This window comes from Micromys minutus, assembly GCF_963924665.1.
Source record: "Micromys minutus genome assembly, chromosome: 4".
NCBI lineage: Eukaryota > Metazoa > Chordata > Mammalia > Rodentia > Muridae > Micromys > Micromys minutus.
The window spans coordinates 27,551,927-27,567,362 of NC_137973.1; the positions used below are offsets into that span (position 1 = coordinate 27,551,927).

Consider the following 15,436-nt stretch of genomic DNA (forward strand, 5'->3'; position numbering starts at 1 on the left):
ATGAAGAGGTTGAATTTCCCTGACATACATATTAGTAACCTTACCCACAATGTTGGGCTCATTTGGGGGTGGGAGGTTGGCTGGAGGAAAGTTTTCTGAATCAACGTGATCTTGTGTATTATTTTATTATGTATATGTGTGTGATTATTGTTCTAGAAGCCTTCGTATGCTCAGTTCTTAAACTGTAAAGTTAGAATTATCCAACTGTAGGTATTGAATGTGGTGTTCAGACAGTGCAGGGTGGTGACTATGCTGTCTTTTTTCAGAATTTCCTGCACTGTTTCTCAACTGGGGAAAGTTGATGATTGGGTTCATAAAAAAGGGAGTGGACATTTCACACCAAGTGTGAGTAAGTGGTTCATTCCTGCCTACAAAAGTAGACAAGATCTCATATCTGGGGAGGATTACAATGATCCTGTATTTTACACCAAGTCCCTGCTGAGAATATCCACAAACAGGAACAAAGGCAGAAATTGGGGTTTTCAGGAGAAGCCTTAGAGTCTGGCTAATAGGAACAGTCTCTGTCCATATTCATTGGGAATTTTGAATATGTGAATTAATGCTCTCACAGGTGATCCTGAGGCTTAGTGAAGCGTCTAAAGACTCGTGCATTATTTGGACCACAGAATGTGATCAGTGAATGGAAATAGATTAGTTGTTATCTTGATGTTACAGTGGAGGTTGATTGATCATTCTTCAGTGATTTAGAATAAGAAACTTAACTCTATGGTTTTCCATACTTCTGACTGCCCAGTGGTTCCAGTGATAGAAACCATACCTGTCCTTATTTATCATTTAGTGCTTCTTGGTATTCTATGGGGAACAAAAAAAAAAAAAAAAAAAAAAAAAAAGAGAGAAGTTTTACAGAAATTTTGTCTTTGAGGAATTTTTGTAAGGTCCAAATATATACTGTAGCATGAGAAATGAAATTTATACAGGACCATTATTACTACTACCTAAGGACTTTGGACATAGTTTCCTTTGTCCACTATGAAAGGCTTTGTCCACTATGTATCAGCTACACCTACTGCAAGGAACAGATGTCTACTGTACCCGCAGAATGTGGCTGTGAAGAGGGCCTGCTAGAGACAGACAATAGGATTCTCACATCTATGGAACAGCAGTCATCTCCAGGTAGCTCTAAGGAGGCTGAGACAGGTGCTGGCCCTCAGAAGGAACCTAAGGAGTAAGGAAACAAACAGGGTGCCATGTAGTTAGCATAGTCATTATAACTGTCATTGTTTTCTAGGGTCGGTTCCTTTCAGGACTGCTGATCAGACTCCATGTTGGGATCCTGCGACTATTTGAAGATGCTGCCCAGGTTTCTTGCCTTCTCTGCTCTGAGTCTCCTGGCCTGTGGTAAGTTTTCTTTCTTCTTATCAGAAGTGCTTTTATTGAGTTACACACAACTGTTTTTGCATGACAGAAGTATTCCCAGCATTGCCTTTGATAGAGTAGGTACAGCTTTATCATTTGTTGCACTGCTCTGGAATGGACCTATTTTCTGTCCTGCCAGCTCTTGAGATTTTCCATCTTTCATAAATTAATATGTGATTCTGATTTGATTTCATAAAATAAAGAATATATCAATAACTTCCTAGAATTGTTATTGATGAGTCAATTACATATTGTATTGATTACTTTTCTGTGACAAAATGTTTGAGAAAGGGGTTTATTTTGGTTTGGTTCCATAATGTACATTTGTACATATATATACCAGAATGGTCAGAAAACATGGTGACAAGAACATAAGATATTTGGTCACTTTGTTCCCATATCTGTAATGCAAAGAGTAGTGAATACTGGTGCTCAACTTCCTTTTATTCCATCTGGTCCCCCAGCTAATGGAATGTGCTGTCTAAAATGAGGGCAGATCTTGCCAGTCTAAGTAACCCCATCTGGAAAACCCCTACAGTCAGGCTTAGAGCTTTGTCTCTTTAATAATTCTACATCTAGTCAGTTTGACTATAAAGGTTTAATACAGCGTTCAAATAATGAACGTGAGGTAATGTATACTTCTATTTATCTCACCACCTTGTCTCTGTCATTGTCACCATCACCACCACCACCATCATCATTGTAGTTACACCCAGCACAGAATCTACATTCATAAATAATAATGGTCGGTAAAGCACTGCTGCCTTTACAACATCTCAGTGTGCTTTACTGCTGAATAAAGTGATTAGATATGAAGTAAATATAAGTGGATTCTGTTTAATTAAATGGACATGAGTTTGTTAATTCTCATGCTGAACATATTTTCATATTTCTGCCATAGTGTAGTTATTTCTTGGCTGTCTACTGTTAAGTAGACATGCTACTGGGTTACATGAAATTAGTACTGAAGAAACTCACAAAACAAACACTACATAGTTAATCTTCTCATTTTGTGGATAAGGATACAAAAGCAGATGGGGGAAGTACCTTGCCCATGTGTGGCAATGAGTCAGTTGTTTAGTTATTCTTTGCATTTGACTACTTACTAGATTATGGCTATTCTTCATTTCCCAGGATTCTGTGGGATTCATTATCCCAGTATTCTCCCCAGTAAGGCCTACATTATATCCACTTCTGTTCTACCATTTTCTGAAGCCTTCCCTCACCTATAATTAGAACAATTGCTTTCCCTGGGTTACCTGCATAACTACCAACAGAACCATAGGTACACATTATAATAGCACAAACTAAGATAATTACCATTATCTTAACCAATCTTCACAGATTTATGAAACACATACTGGTTTTTGAGACAGAAGTGTATGAATTGCCATGCTTTCCACAGAACTCCACAGTTTAGACAATTTAATCAAGATCATTTTCTCTAGGCTCATTCCTGCGTCCTTGTATCCCATATTTCTTATGTCCCATTACAAAGATGCAACGAGGTTCACAATTTCAGCAGTTTCTCTCACAAACCAGGCAATTTAACAGAGAATAAAAGAGATTTGGATTATTTCTGGGTCCAGACTGGGCTATAGAGATAAGAATGGGATGTTGTGGGGGCAAAGCACCTACCAGGCCTTCCATATGCCATAGTTGGGGAACTAGTGATTTGAGTAGGATCTGGTTCATGCTGATCTGTGGTATCTCTTACAGACAGTCTGACCATAGTTTCCCGAAAAGAGTGGGGAGCAAGTTCACTCACCTGCAGAGTCCCACTGAGCCTGCCTGTGCCCTACCTCATCATAGAGAAGGTTACCAGGATGCAATGCCAAGATCAGATCACCTGCAGCCAGATGGTGCGGGTCCTACAGTCCCATCATGTCCACAACAAAGGCTGGTGTGATGTAGCCTTCAAGTAAGAGCCTGGTCAGGTCTCCAAGCACATGCTTAATGTTACTTTTTGAAGCATTCTCTTTGTTTTCCTTATTCTGCATCTTCTATTTTCAGACCTTCACTTGTGCTGTGTTTATGACTGAAGAGTGTTAGAATAAGAAAGAACTAAAAAAAAAAAAAAAAAAAAAAGAAAGAAAAGAAAAAGAAAATCCAGAAGTCATTAGGAAAAACAACTCTAAGCTATGTATTTAAGGATGCTTTTACTCTGAATTATCATGAAAGGACACACAGAAAGTTATGTAACAATTTCTGCCAGCCCTGGAAGCCCCCAGAATTACAGATCATAAAGGTTTTTATTGCTATTACCCAACTAGGCCCACTGTGGGAGAGAAGGGTTACTATTTTCATTAACTAAATGAGAATGCTATAGTCTATGGAAATAAAAACAAATGTTAAAAGTGGCAAGGGGCATGGATTCAGAATTGTGTCAGAACTGTGCGTTGATACAGCCCACTCGTGTCTGTTTCCAGTCAGGGCTCATATCCATGAAGCATTTTCCTATTTACGAACCTGAATGGCCATTGGGTGTGACAAGGTGATGAGTGAGCATGGGCAGTGATGGGGAAGAAACCCTGTGTTAAAATGAGTGTGAGGCATAAATGAATTGTGCATTGTACAATGAGTATTTACTTTATGGGTTCTACTGAAGGCCTCCCCAAGTTTTTCTCATTAGCCTCAAGAATAAGGGAGCTCACAATTATATGAAGAAGGAAGAGTTGGGGTAGTAAATTGAAAATACAAATAAAATAACTTCTGAAGTATCCAATCACGGTTTCTGAAGAAGTAACAGAAGTACTTCTGTTGGAAACGTCAAAAAGCAAACAGTGGTAGGCCTGCTTCCGAAGGTTCTCAGAGTCAGATGGAAGCCTCCCTTGGAGCAGTGGCATTACTTAACCTTGAAAATTTTTCTTTCTTTGTTCAGTTTGCTCTGAAATTCATGGACTAGTAAAAGGTTGAATATGGCAAGAGTAATGAAACACCATTTTCAAGATGGATTGCAAACTAGAGAACAGCAGAATGGACAGAAAATTTTAAAACATAGTAGAATAAAATAGTATAGACATGAATTTCTAGCAAACAAAGATGAAAAAAACTTTCATGTTTAAGAACCTGTGTGAATCTGTGAGGAGTCAGTATAAACAAACTCTTGGGTTGAAGTTAGTTGTTTTAGAGAATACTCAAGTGCTTGATATTATAGTAAAAAACAGAAGCAAAAAAATATGATGTATTCAGCTAGATATAGGAGTTAATGACTATAATCACAGCTCTTGTGATTCTAAAGCAGGAGGGTTGCCATGACTTTAAGGCCAGCTTGGGCTCTGCAGTAAGTTCCAGGCAAGCATCTCTCAAAGCCTGCCTATCCCAAATAATAATAACAGCATAATGAATGTTTTTATTATTATTTGAATATGATAATAACAGGCATTTCAAGGCAGGCACTTGAAAAGATGGAAGTAATTGTCCTCAGCCCTGGAAAGTCACACATTCAAATTCTACTTTATATAAGATGCATACTTTTTAACTGAGATACACATGTCATCTAAGGGAGATTGTATGTGGAAAGCATATGTAATCGAAGTCAAAACCAAAATTAAAATATATTCTTATTTCTTAGAAGGTCTAAAATAGTTTGTTCCCCATTGTTATGTTATTAAAACTTCATTCTTTTATGAGCCTCTAGGACCACTTTGGGGAAGTGAATTTTCTTAGCACAGAGGTTTACCACTAAATCTTTATTTTTCCTTGGCAGCTTCCTAGTTGGTGATGATGGCAAGGTGTATGAAGGTGTCGGTTGGCATGTCCAAGGCTTGCACACTGAAGGCTACAATAATGTTTCCCTGGGCATTGCTTTCTTTGGCAGTAAGATAGGTAATGGCCATCTCCAGACTCAGAGAGGGGCCTCCCTACTTCCTCTACCTTCTTTCCTCAACACTCATATCTTTGTAGCCTATATTATATTTGCCATCCCTGATAATCACCGATTCTGGAAATCCTTTTTGCTGTGCACTCTGTGACATGCAAGTTTTCCTCATCTGTGACCTATACATGTTGATATGTTGTTGAAGCTGCCCCTTACATGGCCTTCATAGTTATGGTCAATGGAATCTGAAGTCATCTGCTACTAGTATTTTAGTTGCCAGGGGCAGTTAGCATGGATTGTTTCTTCTTTTAGTATCTTCAGTTGGTAGAGACAGAGGCTAGAGGTAAAGCAAGGACATTGAAGTTGCTTATATGACTCTCCACCTTCAATCAGAGCATAACAGAGACAGAAGTAATGTTGAAGGGTAATAGGTCAGTAAGTGGAAAAAAATAGTCTGTATTTGGCCCTTAGAAGAGGTTCCTAATTGTGGTTACTTAGATTTCTGAGCAAGTAATCTTTCTGCCTCTCTTTTCTCTTCCTTTCTACCAGTTACTCTGGTCAGGGGGAGACTTGCCCTTCCTGTGAGTGCTGTACAGGATGGAGTTTCTTATTAACAGTTTTTATTTAATATTACTCCCATGAAGGAAGCAGCCCCAGTCCTGCTGCTCTATCAGCTACAGAGGAGCTAATCTTCCATGCCATCCAGAACAGCTACTTGTCACCCAAGTACATTCAGCCATTTCTCTTAAAAGAAGAAACCTGCTTGGTTCCTCAACACTCAGAGATGCCCAGAAAAGGTCAGATCATCAACTATCACACTCAGCATTGCAATGGCCCCAACTATATTTAGGAATGTTCTCCTGTTAGGCTTTCAAGGGTTTCTTTGACCTAGAACATGTGTCATAACTATAAAATTGGGGAAGGTAGACAAGTATTCTACTTCTGGACAACATACCTTTTAACTGGACAAGTTAAGGAGACAGGATTTCCCTGTCCTTTCCAACTCACCAAAATGTTATTGTCATGAAAATATTCTTGCCACAAATAAAAGTATACTCATATTTTTACTGAGTCTACAAGAAGGACTAAATTTTCAGTTTTGGTGTATATCAGTTAACAACAACAATAAAAAGACAAAACTCCTACCATCAAGGAATGGGCGCTTCAGTGAGGAAAGTGAAAACATGAGCAAGATACAAATGAATGACACCATGGATGAGAGAAAGAAAAGTAAAACAGGAAATGAGTAGACATATTTATATACTTTGGAAACACACACACACACACACACACACACACACACACACACACACACACACACACACACACACACACACCTACCTTTCCAAAGGCAGCCAACCATTTCCATGGCTATGGTGCTGAGAAAATTGGAATTTCCAGCTAATACTGACATTACAACGGTTAATCTAATGAATAATGAAAATGGTGGGCGAGTTAGGAAAAAAATGACCGCTAAATTAAAACCAAAGGATTAGTAATCACTTCCAATATGTTAGCTTTCTGCTAACACAGCCTTGTTCTCAGATCCAGTGATATTTTAATTCCTTTTTTTTTTTAAATTATAAATCTTTACAAAAATGTTTTTGCATTTGAACTGGTATTCTCTTTAATGATGACAATTCTACAACATTGTTATTTCTTCGTAGAATTCATATTTTTTTTCCACATAAACTTGATCGGTTTAAAGAGTAAGCTGACTTGTACATATCCACTTTATTATGTGGCACACTTAGAACATATAGCTATCCTGTGTTTTGAAGAATATAGTTGTACCTCTGTGTGACAAGTTCCTTTCAGCTTTCATATTGGTTTCTATGCCATCAACCCCACTGATCCAGGCAGCTGCCCTTTCCAGACTCCTGCTGGGAGTTCACATTAGAAGGTGTTGATATTTGCAGGACACAAAAGTTTTGTGTGAACCAGCCTCTGTATGATGCTTTCATGGTGGTCCAAAGCAAATTCTCATCCTCTTGGTTTTTCACTTTGCTGCAGCATGCCCCAATATCACACCACGGTCTGCTTGGGAAGCCAGAGAAACACACTGCCCTCAGATGGACCTTCCAGCCAAATTTGTCATCATCATCCACACTGCTGAGAAAAGCTGCAATGAGTCTGCAGACTGCTTGGTTCGTGTGAGAGACATACAGTCCTTTCACATGGACAAACAAGATTTCTGTGACATTGCATATCAGTAAGTGGAAAATGACCTGGTTCAGAGCTCAAGTGTTTTACACAGGTGCCATACATTTATTCTTGCAAGAATATAGGCTGATACAATTCAGGCCATAGTTTGGGCTTCTTAACTGCTCAGGCACATTCTCCATTGTGATGGGAAACATTACAACAATGAATTAATGAATAAGAAGCAATGACAAAGCAAAACTATGGACTCCAATGAAGAGGTATGCCTTCTGAGATGCCCTGTTCTAAACCATAAGGGAAGACAGTCTTGCTTGTTCTCTCTGATGTTACAATCTTGTTAGACTTCTGCTACTAACCAACGATGGATTTTAACCTCTCAGGGCTCTTTTGTATCCTGTCTATAGTAGGAACCACATTTTCTGTTTGAAGACAGGGAGTGAGATAACAATGTTCTCTTCAGGCTTATTCCATGCCAGAATTATCTTCCAGAAACATTTTACTTTAATTAAGTAGCAGAAGAAATGTGGAGGATTGCTTGTGCTTTCCATAGGTAGGACTTGAGGTTAGAAAACAATAAACTTCAGTGATTTATTGGGGTTTTAACAATGACTTTTGTGACGAGTTTTGTATGCTTCTGCAGTGCACCACTGATGCTCTACTTGCACGTGACTTCCCAGACCTCTTAGCATGTAGGAGAGAACATGCTGCATTTTTCAGGACTTCTCACAGACTTGTCTATAGTCACAGCAGACACTAGGGAACCGACTACAAATTTGGATATTACCAGCTGGCAAGCCCCAGCTGAGTTGATCCTTACTCCTCAACTTTCACTGCCGTTGGGCTGTAGAGTTAGAGAAACAAGAAACAATAACGATGTAAAATGGTGAGCACAGTGGTGAAAGAAGATCTGAGAACAGATAAGATGAACCCAGAAATCTTTGGGGGAATGATAGGTGTCAGGGAAGGGCTAATGAAGCGGGTCATCCGTAATGACACGTGTGGGTGCCTGGCAAAAGGAAGTGATGTCATTAAAGAACAACACATTCAAAAGCGTGGGATAAGAACAGAGCATGAATCCTTGAGGAAATGAAACACAGCCCACTCAAACCTAAAAATGAATTTACAAGAGAAGGGTGGTGAGGGTGCAGGCTGCCAAAGCCTACCTGTTACACAGAGTTTCTAAGTAAAGCTAATGAAAGTTAACTTCATGTGAAGGGGAACTAGGAACTATGGAAAGCCACACCTTTTAAAGTTCTTTTTTAAATGATTTGTTTATTTTGTTTCATGTGTGTGGGTATTTTGCCTGCATGTGTGTATGTATGCCACAAGCATATCCAGTGCCTGCAGAAGTAAGAAGAGGATGTTGTGTCCTCTGTAACTGGAGTTAAAAAATGATTGTAAGCTGATATGGAGTTGGTAGTAACCAAACCCGTGTCCAATGCAAGAGTGTTCTCAACTGTGGAGCCATATCTCGGGCCTCTTGGGTATGGTTTTTTAAGGGGGGATTGAAAGGAAGCAATCAAATTGGAGTTGAACAGTGCCTGTTGGAAGTAATTAGCAGAAGAATTTAAAAGCAGTGTAAGAGACACAATTAATGGGTGGTGGGTAGTCCTAGATTGGAGCTCTGAGGGGGACAATAAGGAATTTAAGAGGATGCCTTATTTTCTGGATACAGAAAATGTAAAAAGGGCTGTTTCTTTTGTTTTGTTTTCTAGACCCAGTGGACTTTACAGAAAATAGGTGAAGTTGTGGGAGTGGATGATTGTTTAGCCTGGGTGAATGTACTTAGTAGAGAGAGAACAGCTAGACCAGGGCCATAAGGATGAAGCATAGGGTTTTAAGAACCAAGTAGTTCAGGGAAGGCAGGTGAGATGGCAGTCACCTGAAAAAGAGAACTGCAGAGGAGAGAGACTGAGGAGGGCATTGTCTGTGGAAGCCTGTGGAGGAGAATGCTTCAAGATAGGAGTGTCAATGGTCAAAATGTCCATTGCTCAGAAGTCTGAGGAACTCCACAGCCATTTTGGTTGAGTTAGATTCAATACTGCAGATGAAGGCAAAGTACGGAGCTGTGTTTTGTCTTTTAATTTCTGCACACGTTGTTACACAAGGAATATCTGGACAGTGAGTGACAAATGGATGAAAGAATGGATTTAGGATTAGAGTGGCTGAAGCAAATAATGTTCCTCACACTGACTTCTTTTTTTCTTTTAACCAACCCAAGCTTTCTAGTGGGCCAAGATGGTGGAGTATATGAAGGAGTTGGCTGGAATATCGAAGGCTCTCACACCTATGGATACAATGATATTGCTCTAGGCATTGCTTTCATGGGGAACTTTGTAGGTAAGGCATAAGTGGGACAGAGAGTTCTGACTAATGAAGTATCATGTGGAATAGTCAGGAAAATTGGGGAAATGGAGACAGTGTTGTGATACTGGAAGCACATAGAAGGCCAGCAGAATATTTTTGGAATTAAAGGAAATTCTCAGTAAAGAATGACTGCTGCTAGTATCATAGCCCAAATCCAATATGTGCCCCCAATTAATACATATCCATCCAGACTTCTATTTCACCTTATTCCTATATTCAAGGAAAACATGGAACAATGGAACAGAGGGGTGGCTTTTGAAAATTTGTTTCATTTGGGAAAGCTATGCCCTTCCTTACTAACAATAGCAGTGATGTGTGAATTTATCATCCCTTGTGAGGACAAAACAAAGAACAACCCAGTAAACTGTATTTCTCCTACACACATGGACAATGCGTGTCATGTTATAGGTTCTATTCTAGGGCAATTTTTAATTTTCTAGAAAAAAAAGTGGCTATATGGAATCAGAAAACACAGTTGTCTGAGCTTTGTTTTGTGCCTAATTAGTTGTTGGCTATGGTGGTTGTGGGGAAGGATAGGACAAGAGGTGGGGAGAGTGGAATCTAGGGACTTTTCACTGCTATAGCCAAGCAGCTTTGTGATCTTAACAATCATGTGGAAATGTGTTTTACAGAAAAGCCTCCAAATGAAGCTTCTCTGGAGGCAGCCCAGAGCCTGATCCAGTGTGCTGTGGCCAAGGGGTACTTGACCTCCAACTACCTGCTACTGGCCCACAGTGATGTGTCCAACATCCTGTCCCCTGGACAGGCATTATACAACATCATCAAGACATGGCCTCACTTCAAGCACTGAAAAGGGCCCCAGTCTTATCTAAGGATGCTTTTCCTCCTGGTGGGAATCAGTCCTTGTCTCTCACCTTGGCTCAGCACCTCCGTTCCATCTTTATTCAAAGTTTCACTTAGTTAAGCTTTTTTGTGTTGCAATTACAGTCTTCTCTTATCAATATCCTTGAAGGTCTCCTGGGAGACAGTTCCAGTAATCTACCCTGGTCTCTCCCAGAAACTGAATCTGGCTGTGGTGACTTGTCTATAATAGATTCTCTGTCTCCAGTCATCTGGGCCTTGTCCTAGGAGGGCATTGAGAACCAACCAGGGAGACCTGTGTTCACAGGTGCTGTCCAGGAACTGTGGTCCACCTGTGCTTGGCTGGACCCTGCTAAGCTGAGAGAGACAAAGAGAGGGGGGTGGAACCTAAAGCCTTTGTGTTCTGTTAATCCCCAGTCTCCATAGTTCCTACTTAACAGAGAGAAGATCTTTTTCTTATTATAGGGGAGACAGGACTTTTCAACACCTGCTTTGGTGCTTCTGGGATTGGGCTTTTTACCTTTAGAGTGTTTTTACATCTTTTACAACTTCACATTTACTCAGTTTTTTTTTTTTTTCTTTGTACAGACCCTTTCTCTTGGATGCCATTAGACTGACTTTGTTTATTTGTCATTTTCCCTAATGCATCCCAGGAATGTAATCAGGAGGAAAAAAAAATGTCTAGTGCTTAAGGCTTAGGAGAGACAAACCAGCCATTCCTGACTTACATAGCTCGGATAGAATACAAACCTCAAAGATTTTCATTGTAGACTCTCAGTTTTACTGAGAGTACAGACTCCCCAGGAAAGGTGAATTTAACACCTCTCATACAGGAAGTAGTCACAGTAGTAGTCATGAGATGCTAAGAAACAGTCTAATCCAAAACGCCTGGCAGGTTTTGAATGAACCTCCTGATAGTTACATATTAGAAACCCAGTCTCTGCTAATCGGTAATGTTGAGAGATGGACTGTTTTAGAGGTGACTCATTGTTAAGTTTGTTGCTGTAAGAGTGAGTTTGCTAATACAATGACTTTGTCCTGCCACACACATACTCTCTTGTGCTTTCCCTCCCCGCCACGGGATGCTACTGCAAGAGGCCTCCGCCTGATGATGATGACCTTGAACTTCACAGAGCTCAGACTACACAAAATACGTCTTTGTCCATTGTCAGTAACCCGGCCCTAAGTACTCAATTAAAGAAGCACACAACAAGTCATCAATGTTGATTTGTTGGTTTTTTTTCTTACTATTCCTCAAAGTAGAAACCCCTTCTCTTTTAGTTATTCACCACTTTCAGGCCTCAGGGATTCATTAGCTTTGGAAGTGAATTGCTGAGTCCCCATCTCTGACAGCTCTTACAGAGGCTGCTTTGTGAGGCCTGAATGGTCTAGATTGCTGTATACTCCAAACTATCCACTTCTCTATCTCCTGTGTGAGATATGTGTCGACCCCAGAGCTATGGTCACCCCCCCCCCCCACAATAAACCTCATGTTTTTTTTTGCAGCAAGATTGGATCTCTGCGAGTTCTTGGGTTTACATTCTCCCGGTAGTAGAGCGAAGGGCTTCCTGGGTGTCTTTCACTTGGGGGCTAGTCCGCAATTTCGCAACCACCCAAGACTCCGAGACCCTCTTGGAGGTAAACGGGATTCCCCAATTTGTGTCTGAGTGTTTTCTGAGTGTGTCTGAGTGTGTCTGAGTGTACGGCTGCTGTCTGTCTCTGTTCTGATCTGTGTCTGAGAAGAGTTTTTGGTTTAGCAGCTGCTTCTGAAGCCGTGAGGCTTCTTTAGCAGTGATCAACAGATGTGTCCGGATACAAGCTGTATCCCTGGAAGACATCCTGGGAAGTCTGGAGGAACCCCAGGGACGCCTGGAAGATTCCTGTCTGGGTGCCGGTGAGGATGTGGTAGTTCTCCTGGCCATCTATATTGCTGGAGTGGTTTTGTCTGTCTAGGTGGAGACAGGCATCTGTTAGTCTTTGTGTGACTTAGGTGTCTGTTTTGTGTTATGTTTGTGTCACAGACTGTGACAACTCCTCTGAGTTTGACTTAGTTGGACTGAAGTTAGGGACAGAACACATACTATGTCGGTTAAAGTTAGGAAAAGAAGGTGGCAGACTTTTCAGCATCAGCAGGCCTCCCGAGGGCACTTTCAACCTGACTATAATTTCTGATGTTAAAGCTACTGTCTTCCAGGAAGGACTGGATCGCACCCGGAGGAGTTCGTGGGAAGGAGGAGGAGGCTCATGCGCAGAGTAGAGGCTGTGCGGAGAGGGAATGAGTGCGGGGAGTCTTATAGGAATGGGAGAGAGGCCAGGAAGTTTGACGGTGGCGACCTCAAGTCAGTGGGACTGTGGGGAGTCTCTGCCTGCAGTTGCTAAGCTGCAGCAGCCCTGTTGTGATGGCTTGGCGGGGCCTGCAGGTGGGAAAGAGGAGGCCTGCATGGCCCACGCCTCCTGAGCTGCCGCCGCTGGCACCGGGTGCCCGAGGAAGCTGCACCGGCCATGGCAGCACGAGTAGTGTTGGATGAATTCAAGGCATCCGCCGAGAAGGCGGCTCTGCTGCTGGAGCGGTGCCGCAGGCACATCTAGGCTCAGTTCAGTGTGGACCTGGTGCTAGGTGCCCTCAGGGCGGAGGAGCAAACTGCCAGTTGCACCAGAAGACTTTGAGCCACCGGAGCCGCGCGGGCCGCTCAAGAGATCGACCCGGGGTTGCATCTCAGGAAGACAAGCAGGCACGAGCACGCCAGTCTCCGCCAGCAGCTCTCCCCACTTCCCCCCTACTCCCGTTCCCGGGCGGTGGGTCTGAAGCGGCAGCTTGATGAGCTGGCTGGCCGCCCCAGCTCAGGATAAGCAGCGGCTGCAGGAGCGGTGGCGGCAGCAACGGCAGTGGGGAGGGTTTTGATGGCAGGCAGGCTCCTGGGCTGGTCCAATTGTGCCCGCTTGGAGGCGGGAAAGAAGGGAGCGACTGACAGTCTACTCCGGTAGCAGGTCTTAAAGGAGCCGCGAGGCGCTCCAACAATTTGGCTTAGGTAAGAAAAACTGGGAGAGGAAAAAAGAGAGAGTTAAAAAAAACAAACAAACAAAACAAAACAAAACAAAACAGATGTGTCTGGTCAGGGAGATAGAAAAAGACACTGAGTGTAAAAAGAAAAATAGACAAATAGGAGGGGCAGAGAAAGTGATTAGACAGCAGCAGTCAAGTAGAGAGAGGGACTTAGAGAAGTGACATAGGCAAAGGAGAGAGAGAGAAGTGGGAAGCAGAGAAAGAGAGAACAGGAGGGATCATAGACAAGAAAGAGAAAGAGACAGGGAGTTAAAAATCAAGTCTGTCACTAAGAAGGAGCCTCCCAACAAGGATGAATGTGCTTCCTGTAAAGAAAAAGGCCACTGGGCCAGAGATTGCCCCAACAAGAAGAAAAGGGGACCCCAGCAACAGGACGCCTGGACCCATGGCCCCAAAGTTCTGACCATCCAGTTCCTTATAGTTGCAGGGGTTCAGTCCTCTGTCAGAGACAAACAAAAATATTCATGGACTACCTGAAGATCTGTAGATCTCAGAGTGGGCCGGGTATCCCACTTTTTCATAGTAAAGCCAGACTGTCCCTGCCCTTGGTGGGGAGAGACCTTCTGACTAAGATGGGGCACAGATTCACTTTCACTCTGATGAACCACAGGTTAGAGGGCCAAAAGGAGAAACAGCCTGCCTCAGATCAGATAGACTGGTGGCTGTAGGCACATCCACAGGCGCTGATAGCCTGATAGCTGTGTGTCAGTACCCCATGTCAAAGGAGGCACGAGACGGGATCAAGACACACATCATCTGGCTACTCCAACTTGGGGTTCTGCGTAAGTGTCGATCAGCCTGACTGGTGCGGAAACCTGGAACCAACGACTGCTGGACAGTTCAAGATCTCTGAGAGGTAAACAAATGGGTGGCTGATTTCCACCTCAGGGTACCCATCCCCTATAACCTGTTGAGCCCAATCCAGAACCTGGTAAACAGTACTGGACTTGAAAAAAAAATTGCATCAATGGACTCATCTAGAGGTAGACAAACTTGTAAAGACTGTCTTGAGGTCAAATTCTTTTGTGCCAGATTTGAGTAGATAACTGTGTGCCATGCCAGAAAGTAAATGTATATAGAAGGCCGGGAAAGAGAAAAGATAGAACTGAGGTTTACTCGGAAGTAGATTTTACAGAGACTAAGCCAGGAAGATATAGACCCTCATTTGTTGCCCACGTAAGCCAGATATTAGCTCATTTCTTGGAGACCAATTGGAAATTATATTGTGTATATAGATCCTAGAGTTCAGGACAGATAGAGAGGATAAATAGAACTCTAAAAAAATAAAAACAAAATTGGCCTCGGAGACCAGTGACAGAGACTGGACTGTCCTCCTCCCCTTCTCCCTGTTCCATGTACGGAACACCCCTGGCCCCTTTGGCCTAACACCTTATGAGATCCTGTGTGGGGGACCTCCACCGAGTCCAGTGGAGTGTATAATTCTGATGCTGTCTTTCTAAACCTTTGTTTGCCTGCCTAAAGGTCCTTGGGGTGATTAAAGACTCTGAGTAAGCTAAGAGAAAAACAACAAAGATGGTTTGAAAGATGGTTTAACAGATCCCCATGGCTGACCACTTTGATCTCCTCATTAGTGGGGCCTCTTTTAATTTTGCTTTTGCTTCTTACATTTAGACCATGCATCCTTAACAAGTTAGTAGCTTTTGTTAGAGAGTTAGTGCAGTGCAGATTTTAATGTTTTGCCTGCATATTCATGCATTAAGGGATTCCAAGTAAACTAAAGACAGTGAGTTCTAAGATGAGAACTAACCACTAAAAGAAGTGGTGGATGAAAAAGTTAAAGTTTCAAGCTAGCCCCCATTAAC

The 15,436-nt window shown here is 42.1% G+C and overlaps 1 protein-coding gene across 1 annotated transcript; it reads left to right on the forward strand.

Annotated features, from left to right (window-relative positions):
• Positions 1-1,283: 1,283 nt before the first annotated feature.
• Positions 1,284-10,538, forward strand: PGLYRP3 (peptidoglycan recognition protein 3; the record flags this gene model as incomplete). The annotated part of the gene is made up of 7 exons (XM_080916246.1): positions 1,284-1,359; positions 3,097-3,298; positions 5,087-5,205; positions 5,842-5,994; positions 7,211-7,409; positions 9,582-9,700; positions 10,360-10,538. 7 exons carry the CDS (start codon positions 1,284-1,286, stop codon positions 10,536-10,538), a joined length of 1,047 nt encoding a protein of 348 aa, XP_080772372.1.
• Positions 10,539-15,436: the final 4,898 nt, after the last annotated feature.